At 34.1% G+C, this 21,979-nt stretch overlaps 4 protein-coding genes across 10 annotated transcripts; 3 read left to right on the forward strand and 1 right to left on the reverse strand.

Annotated features, from left to right (window-relative positions):
- The first annotated feature begins 1,643 nt into the window (after positions 1-1,643).
- On the forward strand, positions 1,644-3,546 carry LOC105791604 (uncharacterized). Its single transcript, XM_012619745.2, has 2 exons — positions 1,644-1,821; positions 3,191-3,546. The coding sequence occupies exons 1-2, from the start codon at positions 1,708-1,710 to the stop codon at positions 3,308-3,310; spliced, it is 234 nt and encodes a 77-aa protein (XP_012475199.1). The 5' UTR covers positions 1,644-1,707; the 3' UTR covers positions 3,311-3,546.
- Positions 3,547-3,696: 150 nt separating this feature from the next.
- On the forward strand, positions 3,697-5,264 carry LOC105791603 (uncharacterized). The gene is made up of 2 exons (XM_012619744.2): positions 3,697-4,665; positions 4,760-5,264. Exons 1-2 carry the CDS (start codon positions 4,407-4,409, stop codon positions 4,981-4,983), a joined length of 483 nt encoding a protein of 160 aa, XP_012475198.1. The 5' UTR covers positions 3,697-4,406; the 3' UTR covers positions 4,984-5,264.
- A 4,588-nt stretch (positions 5,265-9,852) lies between these two features.
- On the forward strand, positions 9,853-13,222 carry LOC105791607 (uncharacterized). Of its 2 annotated transcripts, XM_012619756.2 has the most exons (6): positions 9,853-9,974; positions 10,507-11,219; positions 11,403-11,461; positions 11,600-11,728; positions 11,980-12,115; positions 12,649-13,222. In XM_012619756.2, the coding sequence occupies exons 2-6, from the start codon at positions 10,515-10,517 to the stop codon at positions 12,865-12,867; spliced, it is 1,248 nt and encodes a 415-aa protein (XP_012475210.1). In that variant the 5' UTR covers positions 9,853-9,974; positions 10,507-10,514; the 3' UTR covers positions 12,868-13,222. The 2 variants fall into 2 exon arrangements, with proteins under 2 accessions (XP_012475210.1, XP_012475208.1); XM_012619754.2 differs by lacking the exon at positions 9,853-9,974 and having other exon boundaries at positions 9,983-11,219.
- Positions 13,223-13,743: 521 nt separating this feature from the next.
- On the reverse strand, positions 13,744-21,336 carry LOC105791606 (beta-amylase 7). Of its 6 annotated transcripts, none has more exons than XM_012619752.2 (11): positions 20,829-21,336; positions 19,669-20,288; positions 19,090-19,380; positions 18,665-18,742; positions 18,220-18,423; positions 17,261-17,455; positions 16,680-16,844; positions 15,809-16,069; positions 14,977-15,195; positions 14,653-14,872; positions 13,744-14,002 (listed from the first exon to the last, which is right to left on the reverse strand). In XM_012619752.2, the coding sequence occupies exons 2-11, from the start codon at positions 20,116-20,118 to the stop codon at positions 13,974-13,976; spliced, it is 2,112 nt and encodes a 703-aa protein (XP_012475206.2). In that variant the 5' UTR covers positions 20,119-20,288; positions 20,829-21,336; the 3' UTR covers positions 13,744-13,973. The 6 variants fall into 6 exon arrangements, with proteins under 6 accessions (XP_012475206.2, XP_012475201.2, XP_012475205.2 ...); XM_012619747.2 differs by having other exon boundaries at positions 19,669-20,386; XM_012619751.2 differs by having other exon boundaries at positions 20,796-21,336.
- Between the last annotated feature and the right edge of the window lie 643 nt (positions 21,337-21,979).

Here is a 21,979-nt window from a genome sequence, read left to right on the forward strand (position 1 = left end):
TTTTCCGTTCTCTTATTCTTCTCCCTCTGTTTTTCTCCCTTCTTCATTTCTTTTAACGTAATTTTTCTATGTTTTCCATTTGTTAAAACTAATCCACAAGCTCACCTCACTCGAAAAATTAAATTGTTCAAAATATAAACAAATGGAAAACATAGAAAAACTACATTAAAAGAAATAGAGAAGAGAGGAAAACAGAGGGAGAAGCAAAAGAGAATAGAAAATAAAGAAAAAAAGGAAAGTTAAAAGAACATAAAAGAAAAAATAAATTGCTCAAAACGAAAAAATATGGGGACCGATTGTATAAATTAACCTAAATTTTTTTGTTTAAAATGATGATTTAACGTGCCACGTCAGCTTACCGTTACATCATTAACGGCAATTAACGACTTAGAGACTAAAATGTTACAACGCGATAACGTAAGTGACTAAAATGTAATTTAAGGTAAACAAAAGTGACTATTTTGGTAGTTTACCCTTTTTTATATTTTTTAAATTTTAAATAACTTTTTAGAATTTTTACATACTTTTTGAATTTTGAAAAATGATTTATAATTTTTAATGTTTTTTCATTTTCATAATTTTTATATATTTTTATATATTTATAATTTGTTTTTATATGTTTTTACATTTAAAAAAAATTAATTTGAATACCTTTTAATTTTTAACATTTATATATATTTATGATTTTTACATTTTTAAAATATTTTCTACAATTTTAATGATTTTTTTGGTAAGTTTAGATGTTTTTACCGGAATGCACCATGTGACAACTTATAATTGATTGGAGGAGATGACCGGGTTTTTTTAACGGGGTTAACGTTTTGAGATAAATCATGTAACTGAAGCAAAGAAAACTAAGATACTTTAGGGGCAATTTGTGCATTAAGTGTAATTTAAATATCACTTTTCTAATAAAAAAAAGGTAGGTACTAGAATAAAAGAATTTGAGTAAAGTTTAGAATTAAACCGAAAAATAAGGATGGAGGGTCATTTCAGAAATTCACCAACCCAATTAAGGGAAAACTACACCATTTGTGTCTAAAATATGGATAAATATTCATTTTAGTAACTTAACAAAAAAAGTTACAATTTGATCACTAAACTATTCAAAATTTTTCATTTAAGTCACTAGGATGTTAAAATCGATGCTATATGGCTTTCTATGTTCGCACTACCTGCACCAATCGAAAGCTTTCTTTCCCATTCTCTTCTTCAGTTCATTTTTTTTATCATGAAACAATTTTGAACATCACGAATCTGCAAACCAAAATTCAAATAACTTTTTTCTCTGATTTCCGACACTGACTGTCATATCGACTTATATCTAAAGTATGTTCTTCTGCTTGTTGATGGGTATTGATCCACCAAATCGATCGTTGAATCGTCGCTTGGAGCTCACCGATGGAACTTAAAAAAAAAAAAAACCTTAACATCTCAGTGACTTAAATAAAAACTTTTGAATTTTTCATTGACTTAAATGAAAACTTTCGAATAGTTTAGTGATTAAATTATAACTTTTTTTTAGTTAAGTGACCAAAACAAAAACATACCCATAGTTTAGTAACTAATTGTGCAATTTACCCTAAAATTAATAGCAACTTGCCGTCAAAACCTCCGAGACCCTTCGAAAACCTTCCATAAACTAAGCCCAAAAAACAAAATTGAGAAGGCTAGAAGCAAAAAACCATATTTGATGATACGGAAAATATGAATCCCCAAGCAGACAAGTTGGTGAGGAGGATCACCATGGTGGCTACTGTCACTGCCTCTTATTTCCTTTTAACCGCTGACTATGGCCCTGAACCTAATGTGCTCGACCCTGTAAGTATCTTCTACTCTTTACTATTATTTCGGTTTCAAAGGCCAATCTTTGGGCTTTCAATTTTTTCTTATCTGCTGCAGCCTAGGATAAGGGTCATATTATTTTTGAGCATGTTAGGTATTAACCTATGTGGGTTTTCATCAATTTGGTGGTTTAGGTTCTACTTTCATATTTAGTGTGGATAATTATAATAAATGATGATGAATTTGAGCATGTTAGGTATTAACCTATTGGGTCGAGTAGTCAGTAGCTCAATCTCGTTTCGGGTTGGAGTCATGCGGAGGAGAAAACATTGCTGAGTTCGCCCATGTTTAGGGATTTGACTTGGTTCAACTCTGGATTTAGTTAGACCCAAGGGATCTTGAAAAATAAAGTATAAACTTCAAATCCCATTCATTTTCAAAAGAAAATGAAATAGTTAAGACCTGAAAGATTGGGGTTTGGACCTTCTAGTTAAAGAAATTTTAATCAGTTATAGGCAGGATAGGATGGCAACTAACCCCTTTAGAATGAAGTCCAGAAATATAAGAAAAGAACTTAGATGCTGGAACTGAGAGTTTTTATGTGAATTTTGGAAGTTGAAAAAAGATACTTTCTCATGATTTATGTTACACTTTACAAATGCAATTATTGAGAAATTAGGAAGTCTGATGATTTATTCATCATCATGGACAGCACACAAATGATTAAGCAATACTGTCTCCCATAGAGTAGTAATTTCGGGTTTCGATTCTAATTGCTGTATGATATATATATTTCACATGTAGGGTAACCTTAATTGCTTTCGTGTTTTGGGCTTTGGCTTCTTAAAAGCAAGTTTTTTCGTTTGTAAGATGTTGTCTAATAGAATATTGTGAAATGTAAATGATTGGTCTCCTGTACATTAGCTGCGCTAAGCTTCCCATGTTTTAATATGCTTGTAAATCTAATCTTTTTCTGTTCTCCTAATACTTGTTTTCTCTAATTCCATGGAGCCCACACCTCTATAATTTCTTTACTTTCATAAATACTCCAAATTTCTCAACTTTGTTAGGCATAAATTTCGCTTTGCCTCCTATGTTTGTTGTGTGTAGCATGCTGGTTGTTGATGAATCGGCTTTTCGCTTGTTAAGTTTGAATGATAATAGTCCAAGGGAAGAAGAATGATAAAAGAAAGGAATTAGGAATTAGGATATGAAAGAAACAAGGATCTGGTATTTGGAGACCTGGATGCTTGATCTTTACGTTCTTTGTTTGGGGTCATTTGGGGATTTGACCGATGTTGTGATGTATTTGTGTTCTGTATTATCAGTATTCATTAAGGCCATTTTAGAATTTGGCTTCATCTCCATTTGTTTGCGATTCTATTGAAATAATATTTGAGTGCAGATCAAGAAGAGCATACTATCAGCACAAAGTTCTCTGAAAGAGTTTATCGCGGGATCATCAAGGGAAGAACAGCAAGGAAGTTCGCAGAGTTCCAACAACAACGCTAAAGAACACCCGTAGGTCTATACTCCATCCATAGGATACAAGATCGAACAGTGATGAGGTTTGACTATTGAATAAGGCTTTTTATGGTTATTATTACATTAGGGAATGCCTGAAAATTGTTGTATGAGGCCAAGCTTCCTTTGTCCCTTTTGAGTTTTCAACAGGGAATTTTGTGTTTGTGCAGTACTGGTAGTGTGTACTTTGTACATATTGCTTTTGAAGAAGGAATTTCAATGGCGGTCCTTTGATTATTTACTGCTAGTAATATTAAAATACTTACTATTTTACAATAAATATTTTTATTGCATTTAAAATGCTTATATTATATATTTAGCAAATGAAAGACAAATCATGTCTTTTTCTTGAAATGAAAAGAAAAAGTACTAATTTATTATCTGAGTCCCAAATCCTTAAGATGAGTAAAATGCTTGTATATTTAGTAGTTGTTCAATGCAGGCACAGGCAAAATTGAACAATATTTTTACAATTAGCCTGATTTTAGTGATCTAATTATGGTTTTAGTCCCCTTATTATGTTGAAATTTGGGATTCAGTTTTTCTACTTTGATTTGGCATAATTTAGTCTTTCTACTTTTACAATATTATTGGTAGGTTCAAATGGCTAATAGTACATCATTTAAAAAAGAAAACCCAGCTTTGAGATTCGGCATAGACTAATTGAACACTATTTATTGGATTTTTTAAGAAAATAGGCAACTATTAACGGTGTTTATCAACAATTTGGATTTACTGATAATATTAAGGAAGCTTTAAATTCTAAAATTAGAAAATCTAAAATAGGAAGATTAGAATCTAAATTTTATAGTAGTGGAGGGACTGCAATCATCATTAGACCTAAACTAGTATGTTTAGTGTTAAATTGTTAACGGCGTATATAGGAAGCTTTCAGACGACGCCGTTGAGTTGGTCTAGTTGCACCGAATTTATACGACGACGTTGTGCTGACCTAAGTGGGGGCCAACAGCTCGTACAGAGCTTCAGGTTCAACATCAAAATATTCAAAACACGCTCGAACTTTTCAAATTTCAAATCCCTAATGTTCCCAAAAGAAGAAGGGGTCTCTGCAAATAAAATCTAATCTTCTCTGATAGATGGCTCTAAACAACAAGCTCAAAACCCTAGAGACCCGCATTGGCAATGGACGGGCCGAATCGGAACCCGACTCCGAAGAGGACTTGGAGGAGCTGCAGACAGATGTGAAGGAAATGGCAGAGAAGATTCTAGAATATAGAGCTACTATTCCAGATCAGCTTAAGACGACTCTCGATTCAATTCTTTCCACTCAAAGACCCGATTTGCCCCGCATTGATGATGGGTCGGAGCCTGGACCTTCAGCACAAAATAATGCAGGTAGAGTTACACCCTTCAATTTTATAAGATTTTTGGAATTGGGACTTAATAATTTTTTCTCCATAATTGACCTAGATTTTGTTTATTTTTATAGATTCAAAAGAGATGAACTCAGATGCCGAACAAAGGGCGGAAGAGAGGATACGATCACTTAAAGGCAAAATTTCGAGCAACATTTCAGCAATGCCGGTTGTTTTGAAAAGGATGAAAGTTTGCATTTCCAGGATTGAGAAGCTAGAGTCTTGCAATGGCATTATACATCCTGCTTTGAAAAAGAGAAAATTAGTTGATCCAATGAAGCTTTATTTTCATAATTGACGAAATCGAGATTTCGAAATGAAAGGCTTACTCTACTCGTGTGTGTGTGTTTTTTTTTTCCTTCCACCATTGCAGGTATGGTTATGGTGTAATTACTTGAAGATATTGATTTCAATGTCTGTACCGCAAGGGAGCTTTCTGTAATGAAATGCATTTTTTTTTATTTAGTAGTATTTTTGTTTCTCAATTCTACTAGGGGCTTTGATTGTCTTCTTAAAATGTAAGAGCTGTTTTCGGTGTAATTATTTGTTAAGATTAGCCTTTTTAGTAAGTTGTCTACATTTTTGGTACTAGTTTTAGAGTTTGATATCTTTGCAAGTTTGCAACTTTAAACACTTTATTGTTGAGCTTTAATAGTATTAATTAGGGATAAATCACTATTTTGAAGCATGAACATTGTGATTTGAATTAGGTAATTATTCTCACATTGGGTTTGAATATTTTTTTTGTCGAATTTATACTCTAAACATGGTAATTGTTTCTCATATTGGGATTTGAACTTGATCATTGTTCCTATATCGAGATTTGAAATATCACTGATTAATTTGGACAAAAAAAGTTTAAGTGCCAATGTGGTTGCTAGGTTCAAAGCTAAACTTGAAAAAAGAATTGTACTTTAAAATAGTTAAGCCCAAAAAAATGATTTAACCTTTTTTTTAAACAATTATAAGTTCTTATTATATTTATTGTTATTTATACAATCTTTAGAACAACTCTTCGTCCTTTTCCAACTTTTAAATAGGAGGAAAATGCGCTTTAGCGCACTTGAACATTAATAACAATATCGATGCTAATCGAGTTAAGATTCAACTGGTATGATTTAACCCTTTTAATTATTCCTGGCTATATATATTTAGAGTAATTATAAATCCTTCATACTTTATTAAAATTGAAAACTTATTTTGTTACTTTAATTTATAAAATTGATCTCGTATTTTATACAAATTCAAAAATTAATTCAATTATAAGTAATAACAAGAACTTGAATTGTTGTTTCATTTATTGGTTTTGTTAATTTGTTTGCCACTCAAAGATGTCGGGTAAGGTGCAACAAAATTATAGATTAACTTGTCAATTTTATTTTTATAAAGTAGAATAAAACTTCTCAATTTTATAAAAGAAAAATAAAATCAAAATTAGATTAGCTCTAAATATATTATTACCTAATTAAAGTTTAATATACAGTAATTGAATTATTTACAAATTTTCATTTAAGTCATTGGATTGGTAAGATTGTCGTTGTATGACTTTTTCCGTTTACACCGTCAACATTAATCGAAAACTTTCTTTTCTTTCCTCTTCTACAATTTAGTTTTTTCTATGGAACAGTTTTGAATGTCACAATTTTGTGAAGCAAAATGCAAAAAGGTTTCTTCTTCTATTCCCGACTTTGGGTGTCAAATCGCTTTGGATCTAAGGAATTGTCTCTACTCATTGATAGATGCTATTCCATCGTACTGTTTATCAAATTGTTGCTTAGAACTCGCCAGCTGAACTTAAAAAAAATAAAAACTTAATAACTTAATGACTTAAATGAAAACTTTTGAATAATTCGATGTCTATTTCGTAACTTTTTTAAGTTGAGTAGCCCAAATACTTGGATGTAGCTTACCCATCATATATACACACACTATCGCAATACAATGTTCCAAAAAAGGAAACAATTCCCATGCAATATAGCTTATAAAATATCATTTATCATGATAATAATCTGCATGTGTAACTGTTGGCTATTATTAAAAACTTTAATTGAAGATAATTTAAAATATATATATATAGCAACAAACTTACATGTACATGTTTCTATATTTAATTCATTAACTAATTTTATTTTCAATGTATTATTATACATTATATTTTTGTTGAACAAAACCAATAATTTTTATATAAATGGAAAATTATGCACTTATCATTAATTTTTAAATAAATAAACAAATTAAACCAAAATTAAAATTATAAAAATATTATAATATTAATACACAAAAACAACTCAATACATTGCCGGGAATCCAAACTAGTATATATTAGAAACTTTACCTATGTGTGTAAAAACCACATATTTAGAATATAAATTTGTGTTTGAAAATAACATACAATAAATAATGAAATGTATGTTTTGAAACTAATTAATAATAATAATAACACATGAAATATATACGATTTTAAAATAAAAATAATTAAAATTGTAATTAAAATAAAATCTAAACACATGAATACATCATATTAAGATTACTAAATTGGTGTCGATTTAATTTGTAACACAATCTCAATCAACAACATTATTAATACTAGGAATACTATCACACACATATATGTATGGAAACCACGGTTTTAACAATACAATTGGTGGAGATAATAAAGTGTGCATAATAAACTTAAAATATATTGAGTGGTAAATTTAAAATATATGCATTGTTGTGAGTTCAAATCGCACTACAAGTGTTTTTGTTTTGTTTTTAATAAAAGATTAAAGTACCATTGAATAATATAACTTATTTTAAATATGAAAATTTAATTTTGTAATTTCCCTAACTGAGTTGGTGCCCGATTGACTTGTGACACCAACTCAATCGAGGATTTTATTAATAGTATAGATAGATATACAATTGATGAATGTAATAAAGTTTGCATAATAAAATTAAAATGTATAATTAAAACAAAATAAAGCCTTGATTGAGCGGTAAATTTAAATTTTTTCCACTGTAATTAGCAAGAGTCAAATCCCACCACATGCATATTTTTATTCTTTTTATAAATTAAAAAGACTAGAGTGCTCTCAAATAATATAGCTTATTTAAAATACGAAGGTCATTTTATAATTTTTCTAACGAGTTTGTGACCGATTGACTTGTGACACCAACTCGCTTATGAATTTTATTAATAATATAGATAATATATACAATTAATGGAGGTAATCAAGTGTGCATAGTAAAATTAAAATGTATAAAAATGTTAAAATGAAACTGAATTTTATTAATAGTATAGATAAAATATACAATTGATGGAGGTAATCAAGTGTACATGATAAAATTAAAATGTATCAAAATATTAAAATAAAACTTTAATTGAGTGGTAAATTTAAGGTTTTCTAAACTTAATTGGCACGGGTTCAAATCCAATCATATTGATATATATTTATTCTTTTTTTTAAATAAAAGGAATAATGTAACTTTTGGCCCCTAAACTCAGCAAGTAGATCTACATTGGACCCTAAACTATTTTTGATCTACGTTGACCCCTGAACTTAAAAACCGTTATTCATTTAAGCCCATTTTGTTAACGATAGTGAAAAAAATGAGGATAGTGCAACTTTTGGCCCCCCTGAACTTGACAATTAGGATCATGTTGGTACATGTCCTTTTTTTTTTGTTCACTTTGGCACTTAAATTTGACAATTTAATAATTGAACAAATGATTGAAGATATTAGACCACTAGTTTGGTCGATTTAACCGTCGAACCAACAATAATAAAATAAATAATTTAAAATTCATAAAAGTCTAAAAAGTCAAGTAAAGTAATTTTTTTGTTTTTTCTTTACTTTTTTCTTAGATTTTTATGAATTTTTGGAGAAACTAAGCGCGTGATCAAGTGGGAGATCAAGTTTTCTGGTTAAAATTATATATTTTTGGTAGCTTCCTGTAGATCAATAAGAGGAATTCCATAAGTTAATGGATAAAGCAAAAAAAAAAAAAAAGAGAGGGAGAGAAACATTCACTTGCTTTATTGTTCATAGTTAAGCTTTAACGGTTTATGGAGGCAACTGAAAGACGACAAGATCGAAAATAGGGAATTAGATTAGCAGGAGGGTCTATCCTATTATTTAAACTTCTGACTAATTGGCGTCATCTTTAACCTTGTCATCAAGTCAGTTAAAAGATTTATAGAAATACCCTTTCATAATTAAATTGAGTTATCCTATTATTTAAATTCCTAACTGAGTTGGTGTTACCCTTAATAGGGTCATCAACTTGGTTAGGAGAAAAACAAAAATACCCTTTCATAACCCAACCTAAAGTAGACTAATTCAAGGTCTGGGCCACCCGATCAGACCAGAAGCTCCGTCCAAAAAATGGGAAGATTTAAATAAAAATATAAACCCATAAAATGGATTTGAATAAAAATTTGATTCCCGCTTTTTAAATAAGCTGGACTTCGGGTAAGCTTTGCAGGCGCAGCCAGCCCAAACAATACTTATAAATAATATTTTTAGCAAATTAGGCATTTACTGGATTGGGCTTTGAAATTTGAAAACCAGGTTACTTGTTTGAAAATAGGGCTTCCTCTTCTTTTCCTTTTTCCCTTTGTCCAGGACTCCAATCTGTCGTTCCTTCTTTTGAACAAAAGCCAATTTCTAAAACTAAAACCCTAATTTCTCACTTTCACTTTCATCACACGCTACGCGCCCTTTAAGTTCTCTTAATCTTCGCATCTTTCGTCGGCTCCAGCGTGTCAGATCTACGGCGCAACTGGGATTGGATAGATGGAAGGGAAAGTTGAGGGCCTGAGCATATAACCCTGTTTCAACCATAAATGGTGTCGAATTTTAGGTCTATGGTATTATTAATATGTTAAAAAACTTAAACATGAAATTTATCATATTTTTCCAACTTGATTTCAGAATATTTTTTTCTCATAAAATTTGGTAAGTCAAAAAAAATAAAATTATAAAGATTATATCTTAATTTCGATGGAAAGCACAAAAATAATTTCATTCCTGTTGTAATTCGGGTCGGGGCTCCATTGGGCCTGTTAACCAAATTTTCAGAAATCCATAATTGCCGAAAAACAAAAACGAAGGAAGTTTCAACTATTTGGACCCAATAATAAAATGGGCCGAACCAGTTGAACCATTAATTTCCAGTCAATAGTTAAGTAACTAGCAAGAAAGCATACTCGCATGGAAGCAGCGAATGGAATGATTCCATTTGCGTAGATTCTCTGAAGCCAACTCAAAGTCTCAAAAACAAGCGAAAATGTGTTTGACTAGCAGGTACTAACAAACAAAGCTTTATAGCCGATTCAGCCATGGCTTCTTTTTCAAGCTTTTGTCTCTTCTTTCTCCTTTGCTAATTAGAAAGGTAGCTGTGTACCCATAAAACAAACCCCACCATTAAGCTTCTTCAATGTTCACATACCCCAAATCCTCATACCTTTTCTTTTTCCTTCTTGAATTCCCCCTTGTTTTGATTCAAAGTTTTCTCCTTTTATTTTAAAATTTTTTATCTTTTTTTCTGTCCATCACTTTTTATACAAATCCCAAGGTGAAATTATAAGAATTTTCTTGTAGTTTCTTCCTGATCATCTGGAATTCCCTTCTTCATCTTCTCTTTTGGTTGACACGTGAACCAACTTAGGATTTTTCAGAGCCTATTGATTGACTAGTTCCTTTGAAAACTTAAGTTACCCTTTATAGTTTCCACCATGGATTTTTTTTTAAAAAAAGCCCTGTTTTTGTATTTATTTCATATTGTTTAATCTTTACATTGATCCATGGTGTGTTATTAAATGTGTTTGATTCATAGGGGAGCCTATGTCAATCGCCTGTTGCTGTCCCGTCCTTGAATGTGTCTACTGTTTAGCCTGTGCTCGTTGGGCATGGCAGAAATGTCTATACACTGCTGGCCATGAAAGCGAGCACTGGGGTTTAGCCACAGTGGAAGAATTTGAGCCAGTCCCACGCCTTTGTCGTTTAATTCTAGCTGTTTATGAAGATGATCTCCATAACCCTCTTTGGGCACCCCCTGGAGGTTATGGCATTAACCCTGATTGGGTTTTCTTAAGAAGAAATGACCAAGAAACTGAAGGCCGAGCTCCACCTTACATGATTTATTTAGATCATGAAAATGCTGATATTGTGTTTGCTGTTAGGGGACTTAACTTAGCCAAGGAAAGTGATTATGCTGTTTTGCTTGATAACAAACTGGGGCAGACCAAATTTGATGGTGGATATGTCCACAACGGGTTATTGAAAGCCGCCGAGTGGGTTTTTGATGCCGAGTGTGAGGTTTTAAGGGAATTACTTAAGAAGAATCCTAGCTACACTTTGACATTTGCAGGTCATTCCCTTGGAGCAGGCTTGGTGGCCTTGTTGGTGATGGTTGCCGTTCAAAATCGTAGCAAACTGGGAATCACAGAGAGGAACCGGTTTAGATGCTACGCCATTGCTCCCGCTCGGTGTATGTCGCTCAATTTGGCGGTTCGATATGCAGATGTAATCAATTCAGTAGTGCTTCAGGTAAACTTGTCATACCATATATTGTAAACTTGTATGCATGTGTGCTTATATATGGACTTGGATCATTGATTTCAGCTTGCCAAATTTGGTTAGAAGGTTTAAGATTAAAACAAATATAGTTGAATGCCAATTGATAATATCTTGTATGCGTAGGCCCTAACATGAGCTGTTGTACTGCACCAGGATGATTTTTTACCTCGAACAACCACTGCGTTGGAAGATGTTTTCAAATCACTCTTCTGGTAAAATATAGTATGTCTTAGTCACCTTTCAGTTAGTAATTTCCTTAATGGTGGGGTTTCTTTGAAAACCAAGCTCTCTTCGTTCTTAGAATTGATTTTGATGTTTGCATAACAGGGCTGGTTTTGCTTCTTATGCAGTTTACCGTGTCTTTTGTGCCTAATGTGCTTGAAAGACACTTGCACCATGGAGGAGAAGATGCTGAAAGATCCGAGGCGGCTGTATGCACCTGGACGCCTGTACCACATTGTTGAAAGAAGACCTTGCAGGTTACGTTGACAAATTTGTGAACTGTTCAACACTGTATAGTGAATTACTCGTTTTTCTTTTATAAAAACACTCAACCTGCTTGATATTTTAAGACGGGATTTCTTAGTGAAAGATGTTAATAAGCAAGACTCGCAGTCGTGGTCAATCATTTATCTTTTCTATCCCTTAAATAATCATATAAGATCGGGATCAATTAAGATGTATTTTTGGTTCAGTGTTTCATATGCATTTCTCTCCATCCCGATCGCAGGATAGGAAGATTTCCCCCTGTGGTGAGGACTGCAGTTCCTGTGGATGGGAGGTTTGAGCATATAGTTCTTTCCTGCAATGCAACCTCTGATCATGCTATTATTTGGATAGAAAGAGAGTCCCAAAGAGCTCTTGATGTAAGTTTATGGCTTCTTGACCCTTTTTTTTGTTCGAAAAGAAAATTGTTTTGACACAGAAGTGAGAGCTTGAATCTTAGACTTAGAAAATTTTCTTCAGAGATAAAAAAATATTAAGAATCTTAGCTTCGCATGCCTTTATGGTGCTTGGAAGGTACAATATGGCTACTATAATCAATTTGTGTTTAGAATCAGTATACTTTGCTTAGTAAGCTGTAAACCTATACTTCAGCATTTAAGCATAATTAAGGTGAAGCGACTAACAAGATGTATAGTGAAAAATCTCATGTTGGCCGGAAAAAATAATCACATGTGTATTTTTTCTGCATTTGATACACACCCTTCAGTTTGTACTTTACGAGCTTAATCGTTACTTTTGCATTTAACTATCTCAACAATTGCTCTAAATGGTATTGAATCAACGAGTAAGAAAAGCTGAATGATTGAAGCTGGAATAGTTTAGGTTGGTAGAAATAGGAAAATAGTTCCGTTTATTGCAACAACACGATAAGCTCTCATTCTGTTAAATGTAGTTGATGGTGGAGAAAGATGGGGTAATGCGGGTTCCTGCAAAGCAGAAAATGGTACGGCATGTGTCTCTTGCTCGAGAACACAGTGAAGAGCACAAGGCAGCTCTTCAGAGGGCAGTTGCTTTGGATATCCCGCAGGCTTACTCGCCTTCCACGTATGGAACATTCCATGAAATGGAAGGAGCCGGATCTTCTGGTGGATCAAGTGAGAGAGGCTTCTAAGTTATCATCTAGGAAAAGAAGGGATAGTTGGGAGGTTGACCGAGTCCGGGGATATGGTGTTGGAGAAGCCAGTTCCATAGAACAACCCTCAACATCACTCCATTAGTCCCCGACCTGCCTGGTTGCCTCAAAAAGAGAAAACAGAGAGGTCTGCAAATGAATTCTGTCATGTGCACCATGGTTTATTGCTTGAGACTATCATGATAAGGATAAGGAAGTTTTGTACATAATGGGCAATCAAATCTATCCTAATAGACATTCCTGATTTAGTCATTATCCAAGTAATAAGACTTGGTAACGGTTGGATTTGAATCGATTTTGGAATAAAATTACACTTATTCTGCCTTTTTTATTATTTTATTTTATAAAACCAGAACCAAAATTTTTTGAATTGGCTTGGTTCGTTTTTTAAAAAAAAACTATATTTATGTATTTTTCAAAGTTATTTTCACCTATTTATTTATAATAAATAAAAAATTATAATGGTGTTTTATCATTGTGACTCGAAAATCAAATTGAAGTCGAATAAAAACTTAATAAAATTTGATTTAGTTTTCATTGCCTTACAAGTAATGGGCATCGGGTAAAGTCAATGTTGTTAGAATTGAAATGTTAATAAAATCGAGAACAAGAAAACTAACCATTGATGTTTTTAATAATTTTAAATTTTTTAGTAATATAATGAATTTTTGAGTGTTTATTTCATTATTGTTGGACCATCTATATATTATTGTCACTCGTGATGATTAAATTTGAATTAAAAGGTATAACCACGATGGCTACATTTAAAATTTGAATTTCTTTGATCCTCATATCAGGAAAGATACCATCAGTCATTCATTGGGATCTATTTGCCACTATTCCAATACAAGAAACTTCCAAAAGGGGTAGTTTGTGTGATAAATGTTAATTGTCCTCAAACCCAAATAATACATTCATCAATTGATTTTAACTACACAACCTAAGTTAAACAGCTAGTTATGCCAAGGAATGGTCCCAAATAATTATTCATTCATTTACACACTGTTTGTTAAAACTAAAACTAAGAATATACTTTTTTGTTGGGAGGCAAACTTTCTTTCTTTTAAGTGCTTTCACACACCTTGCTATACCTGGGGATCAAGAACCGCTTCCCCTGCAGTGAATATGATGAGATACGGCTCAATCAATTTTACTCAAATGCCATTCTTTTGCTCAAAGTGATTTCATCCTTAATGTGAAAAAAGACATGTTTAAGAGGATGATGGCCGATGAATTCGAGAGGGACAGACAAGAATAATAAACTAATGACATAATGTTCTATGCAGTTCTAATGGATTTGGACATTGGGTATCTGTCTGTACTGGAAAAAAATGCTCAATCGGATACCTGAACTTGTAATCCTAATTCTATAGGGGCTGCATCGGACATTAACCCTAACTAAAACTCGAGAAGGAAAGAAAATTTTGACACCCTCCTTAAACATCCCAGAACTAGGAAAACCAAGCCAAACAAACTTGGTTTCGTTCCACATTTGAGATCTTCAATTTAGAGAGAATCATCCTTAAGTTCATATATCGATTGCCAAAATCAAAAATGGTTTTCTTCGTTAGGGATTCAAAGGTTGAAGTTTGCTCCTTATTCTAGTTTCTTTTTGCCCCAGGTTTTTTGGCTTTGACTTTTGTTTGGCTTCAATAGACAAGTGTGTGTGTTTTTAAATTTGACTTAAACCCCCCCCCCAACCTCAGTCTCCAGAAATAGATATAAATAGTAAAAGTCTAGAAGAGAAAGTATATAGCAACTCACCATGCATTCGCTTGACAAACCGTTCAAATTCCATGAAATTCTGTCTCTCCATGAGAAGTGGGCTGAGCCTGTGATAAGTAAAAGATGAAAAATGTCTCCCATCTGGATCATTTACTGGCTTGACATTGTCCAATATCTTGTTATAGCCTACCCTATCATGGCAAAGAAAAGCATTCTCACTTGCAATTGGAATGCTAACATCCCATGCAGCATTCAGCACCTGAAATAGCAAATTTTCTAAATTGCTAGATTGTTTCCAAAGAAAAAGTGTTTCTCTAATAGCAAGTAAATGTTAAGTTTTATCAAGAGCTCCCCAAATGTCACCTGCCACACTAAACCCCGAGGATCTGCCAGTGCTTCCCGCAGGTGATCTTGCTGCTCCAAAATGTGATGCTCAGCACATGAAAAGCTTAAAGCAGCTCCATGCTTCTGTAGCATTGTTGCTATTGCTGTATAGCCATCTCGATTGCAGGGATTGTAGTACCCAGCTGTTAATTCAGCAGCATGACTGGCTGCTTTATACCACCAGTGAATACCTGGCAGCTGCTTCTTTTAAAATTAGTTACAAACAGTAACCAAATTTGCATTCAAGTAAACCTAACAGCAGGAGGAAGCCTAAACAAAATTAAGGAAAAGGAACAGAAAATGTATAAGAGAAAGAAGAGGGGGAGAAGACCTATCCACTTGCAGATTGAAATGATCTAGTAAAAAATGAACGGTTGGAATTTCAATAAAACAGTAAAATAGAAAATTTAAAAGAATATATGTTATACAACAAATTTTCCTTATTTTATCATGAAAAAAAATGCTCCATATGAGAATCAAAGTTGAATAACATATCAATGATAATCTTCAAGTGCCAAGAGTTACTTTAAGCATGCATATTAAAGAATAAGCTCTTAAAAAAAGAAAAATTGTTAAACCTGTGTAAGATTAAGAAATGAAAAAAGACTCGGGCCTTAAAATATTACAGAGTCACCAGGGTTGAGGAAGGCTTAAGGTTGGGAAGTAACAACAATCTTGAAGAAGCAAAAGGATTGAGAGGGTTGAAGACAAAGAAAATTGTTATCAGGCAAACAATAAAGCATAATACCAATTCTGGAGGGTAATAAGAATAATATTGTCGGGTATAAGAAATATCAGTGTAGGCACTCACCTTTGCTGTAATACATGTGCCATCAAAAGCTAACTTCGCCAGAGAGAGTACCCGGTCTCCATGATTGAGTAATACCTGAGAGTACCAATTAAGGAAAAACCTACCATAGTAACCATCATAGCCTCCTCCATCACAAAAGAAACCAGTTTCATGTGGCTGGGAATTGTAGGACCCAGCATTATCTGGCCCTCTAGCCCAAAAGCTGTGTCCCCTCATTTCTGCTGCTTTCCTCAGGCTTTTTAACATGTACTGGTCATAACACTGCAAAAAGAAAGAGTTGCATGATTCCTGGAGAAGAACCAAAACTTTAATGTTCTGGGCACGTTTAAAAAGAATAAACAAAGAGAACCAAAACTTGCTAGGCTGGCAATGAAGCAATACTGATAACCATGATGAGAATATTTACAGTAAGTTTAAAAAGAATTGCTGGCAAGGAACCATGTCTTAACACAAGCAGGATACATAAGAATATCTAAAGACATCCTAGAATGCCTGCCTAGCCACCACTTCTTATTTATTGGTCTCTTTCCTTCAAAAGGGTAAACATAAATGGGAGAGGGAGGCAAGTTGCAGGGTAAGTTTCTAGGTGCATGAAAATGTGATGGATTGAAGCATAGAGGCAAAACATACATATAGCAGCAACGCAATTAATCTATATACAATGATTAAAAAATCAGTTGTCACATTTAGGGATCAAAATAGAATTAGTGAACCTGGTTCTAAGTACAGATTCTCTTTCAAATTTCCCACAAAAAGAAAAAATTAATGTTCTTGCTGCAGAAACTTTGTATTAAATCACTGTGAGGCCAAATAAGTTGAATAAGCAAAAGTCAAATAACAAGGATTAAAATTCACATTGTAATTAAATTACCTGGAACTCCCCAATCCCAGGATATCTCCATCCATGCTTTACCGGACAAGATGGGTATCGGAGCTCCCCACAGGGACCTAGACCAACTTCGACCATGGATATAATACCGTCCTCAAAAAATTCATCAAATTCCACACGGAAACTTCTCATATAGTCAAAGTATACCTATGTTAGCCACAAAAAGAAAACATAAAAAAATCTACTCTTGAAAGAAATATTCGCATCACAGTGAAGGGAGAAAAGTGCAGATCAAGTTAGCATAACAAATCTGTTTAAACTTTAAATTATCCCTCAAAGGTAAATTTCAGAAAATATCAAATTGAAGTTACTTTGTTTTTTGCAACGCTTATTGATTTAACATAAATATGATCCAAAGTCAGATCCATTACCAATTATATTGCAAGAAAGATAGAACTAGCTTCAGTTGGACTCAAATAAGTTAAATGATCCACAACAAAAGGTCAAGGCAGAATGTAGTACAGTGAGGCTCTGCAATTTGTATGATTTACACAATAGTATAGCTAGCAAATGCTACAAAATTAGAGACTAACTAATGGCTAAATTATATCAAAGACTGATACCTCAACAGCAGTTCGGCCCCTTAAAACTCGTTCCTTATCAATCCCCCACGAGAGGCATTCAGGGTTTCTTCTTCCTTCCCTATCAGTGAAAAATATTTCAGGATTACTTCTACCAATTTCTGCAACCCAATGGGGAAGTGGAATACAAACATCATCACCAACATTACCACCACATTCATGAAATGACATTACAACCTGATCCACCAATAAGGCAACTGTCACAATTGGCACAAATCTTTAGAAGAATCACATCCAAAATGTAAAAACAAAAAAGAAGAGAAAAGACACTCTACGATCACAAATGACAAATATGCTCCTCTTCAACACCTTCACAAGAAGAAGGCAAGTCCTAAATTGTCAGGGTTACTTATCTGAACTAAGTTGTAATTGTTTGGATTGTTTCTTTTAGTTCTAAGATTAGGAACTGGAGGAAATGTCAAATTTCCTTCCAATATTGAAAAGCTTGACCAAGCTCTAAAATAAAGTACAAACCAAACTGCAACCTCTCCACCTAAGGCATACCACTGCAGAATATGGCCGCCAATTAAATTGGTGTATTCTTTCACAAATTGCATCACAACAGCCTTATCCAGAGGAATACTACTGAGACATGCAGCGACTGAGTCCAAGTTTGACATATCAAGACACAAGGGGATTCCAATCCCAATGCATATTGAACCCCCAACCTTCGTCTTGCTAAAGCATCCACATCCTCATATTCAAGGATCAGCAAAAGCTGACATCTAGAGACAAATGCATGCCAGAGATACCAAGTAGTATTGCTTTCAACCTGAATTGACATGCAGCATTCACAGGGGATGAGATGAGGTCAAATGAGGGGGACTATCAAAGTCCTATGCTCACATGAACAAATAAATCAAACAATTATATGAATAGAGTACTACCTCAAGCATTAAAAAGCCTTCAACTTCATATACAATTCCTTATTGAAAACTCACCTGTAACTTAAGCTTAAGCTCACGAACCATCTGAAAGAGTCTTTGGTAACCATTCCAGTTATATTCCTGGGGAGCATGTGCTTCCACTATTCCCCACCAGCAGTCAACCATAACCCCATCTACATTGATTGATTTCAGTACTCTTAGCTGCTTTAGCAGACCATCTGGATCAGCTAGCTCACATTTCATGTTGATGACCCCTAACTGTCACAATTAAAGTAAATCATTAGACTGAAACTAAAGTATCTTAAAAAGTAGTCACATTTAGCATTAGTTAGCTTGGAAAAACATTTGAGTGTCAAAGAACCCAAAATGTGAGGCGGAAACAGAATAAGATTTATGCATACCCATTTGACAAATAAATAAATAATCCAATATGAAGTGTTGAAGAATAAGTGGGATCCAATGTAAATATATAGAAAGAAGTGGGAACTGGAAAACTCACAGGTAGCATCACATAAACAGGAACATATGGAGTGCCAGCAAAATCACGTTCTGGTAGCTTAGTAGGTAGTCCAATAATCTATAAAGATTGTAATTAGAAGAGAAAATGAATATTAGAAATCAAAGAAAATGAGCAAATCAAAGTAACTTAGTTTTACAAGAGATATAAGGATAAAGCTACTTGAATTATCGATAAGAGCACATGCTCTTGTGGAATTATATGTCACTCTGAACAAGATCATACTATCAGTGTCTATTTCAACCGATTATTTAAATATGAAAGTGCCACAATCACATATTTTCTGACACTCAAGTTCTAGCAAGGAATTTTAGATCAAATTTCTGAACATCATTTGGGATTGACCAATTAGCAACAGAACGCATAAATAGTTATTCACATGTGACCTCCATATAACTCTTCCATACCTGTTTGTCATTAATCACTTGCGTGGAGCCAGCAATAAGAGGAAGTCTTTCTGTTTGTTCTCCACCATCAGCAACCACGCCTAAACTTTGAGCCGGGGCAGTTGAGGATAGATCATAAGGTGAAGGGGTAGGCATGAAAACACCCTTCATACGACAAGCATTGTACTCCACTGTGGTGCGATAGCCAGAAGAGACTCCCTGCAAAGTGGCAGGTGGAGGTGGAATCTGTTGTGACACCATTTGAGAGGAGGATGAAGTCATGCCAGCAGAAGTGCCAGCAGCAGGTGAACTCTGCAAAGAGAAAACATTTCAATTTGGTTCTCCCATAGATTTAACAGAAAAGAAGATCAAAGGAGCATTAAAGAGCAGCGTAATTAAATGCATGACACGTGGTTCTAAGCCTTACCATCAATGTTACGCAGGATGGATTAATTTGCATACATTAATCCAATATTAGGAATTAAGGTAATCAATGGAACAATAAATCGAAGGTTACATTTCAATGTTGTGCATAGCAGTAATGTCAATGAAATAATTGCTCAATTCAAGATAAAACTTATGCATTCAAAAGGCTAGTACCTGAGATCTTGATGGAAAAGTGGTTCCATCAGGAAGAACAACCCAGCCAGCTTCCCTGGCCAAAGCTGCAATCACATCATTGATATCAGCTCTAACCCTCAGGTTATAGTTCCCATGCCTCCGCAGTCCTGCCAAGATCCTTGCTGTTATTGCTCTTCGATGCCGCTCTCTTAGTTTAGTTCGCTCCTTTTCTTCCAGTGGTCGCGACCTCCGAGCTCCTCCTCCTCCACTCTGGTTGCTGACTTGCTCTTGAAGTTGCGGCTGATATTGAAACTGATCACTACTGCTCGTACTTGGCATCACTTCATCAACACCGATCATCATCTGTGCAGCAATTTGCTTCTCTCCATTCTCCTCATCCTCATCATCCTCTTCTTTTACATCCATTTCCATTTCCTCTTCATCATCTTCCTGACTAACTCCTACTAGTTTCTGCATACTTGTTGCCATAACTTCCCACTCTAATCCTAAACCTCTACCTCCTAAATAACCTTTGGATTATAACTTCCCTACATTAAAATGTAATTACCATTTCCTTACTTTGTGCAAAATCAACACATACCATTGATTTCTCTTATAATGAAGCAACCAATTTTCCCGGCCCAAGATTTCAAATTTTCCTGGTAACAATCACAACTTCAATTCATATTATTACACGAAAGGGGGAGGAAGGACACCCCAATTAGACATGGCTCCAACTTCCAAATCTACATGTTTCCTAACACAATGACCAAATAATGACAATAATCATTATAAGGCACCTACTAAGCTTCTTAGACCTCAGAAAGAATTGTCGGTTAGTAAACTATTTGTCTTATTTGGATTTTAAATTTTTGTTCATGAGAATTTAAACAAAAAAAAACCTTAAAAAGAAGAGTCAAATTTTATTATTTTTCATCTGCTTTCACTTCTCCAACGCTTTCTCAGCAACCACATGAAGACTTAAGTACTGAACTAAATTCTCCGTTGTACAGTAATCACAAGACCTCAACAGAAAAAAAAGAAGAAAAAGAAAAGGAAAACATTTTCTCTAGAACTTAAAATAACAAGTTTTCCAGAAAATTGGAGAATTTAATACTAAAAAGACATGGCCAAGCAAAATTTGAAAGTTCTCTCTCGAAAATTACCTTGAAAATAACGTCTTCTCTCTCGAAAATTACCTTGAAAGTAACGTCTCAGTTTTTTTTTCCCTAACTGTCAGGCAATCTTCAATCTGCTAGAAATGAAGCTTCGAAATATATCCGATCCTTCACTTTCTCTTCAAATTCCACTTTCTGGACTCCAACCTATTTTTTCCCGGCGACCGGAGGGTACCTCCGGTGTGGTAAAACTAGAATTCCTCCGGAGCTGACGAGAAACAAGAAGCTAGGGAGAAGGGCCGAGAACGGGGGTATTGCCGGAAGGGGAGAGGGGCGCGTGAAAGAGGGAGAAGCGAGCGCGTGAGGCTTAGGGTTCCACGCGTGTGCGGGATTGGCGAGCATGTAATGTGTGTGTGAAGTTTAGGAATTAGCACGAATGGGGCGTGTGTGAGATAGGAGTGTATTAAGCGGGGATCTACGGACGTGCGAGGGAAACACCTCTCACACGTGCCGCGGGCCTTACTTGAGGGACCCGATCACCCGACCGGACACGAGATTTGGGTGTCTCTCTTTAGGGTGGAGATATCACGTGATTCGTGATTCCTGCTAAACTCGGTTATGAAAATCGTTTTGCAAATTACGACACCCTTTGCCATCACTAAATATTTTCGTTTAATCAACATCTTTTTTACTCTCTTGTGATAACTCAGATTCTACTCTCATAATTGACTTTTAGAAACAATATCATTATGAACGACAACGAATCCCGATATAAAAAAAATTTAAGTGTTTAAGCTATTTTCTCGAAAATTTATGAGAATAAGTTGATTTTACAAAAACGTTTTCAACTCGAAACATTTTTATGTGTAATATTTTATTTAGAGTTAGCGTTTTGTTTTTTTAAATTAGAGTTAAAATTTAAATTTTTTAATTAGAATAAAATTCAGAGACAAAAATATATAATTTTAATAGTAATATTCTCTCAAACTCAATTCCATATATCGATCCTATTTTTGTGTCTATATGCATAGTATCAAAAGGTACCTATATACCTATTTGAAAAGACACAAACTTTCCTTTTGAAGGGTTTATAAATAGTTATGTACATTAAAATATAGATACATCTTTTAAATTAATATTATATTATTTCTTTCCTTTTCATGACATATACATATTGTATATGTGTATATGATTGTTGTAACTTGTATGTATATTATAAATCATATAAAACT

This window comes from Gossypium raimondii, chromosome 8, assembly GCF_025698545.1.
Source record: "Gossypium raimondii isolate GPD5lz chromosome 8, ASM2569854v1, whole genome shotgun sequence".
Lineage (NCBI taxonomy): Eukaryota > Viridiplantae > Streptophyta > Magnoliopsida > Malvales > Malvaceae > Gossypium > Gossypium raimondii.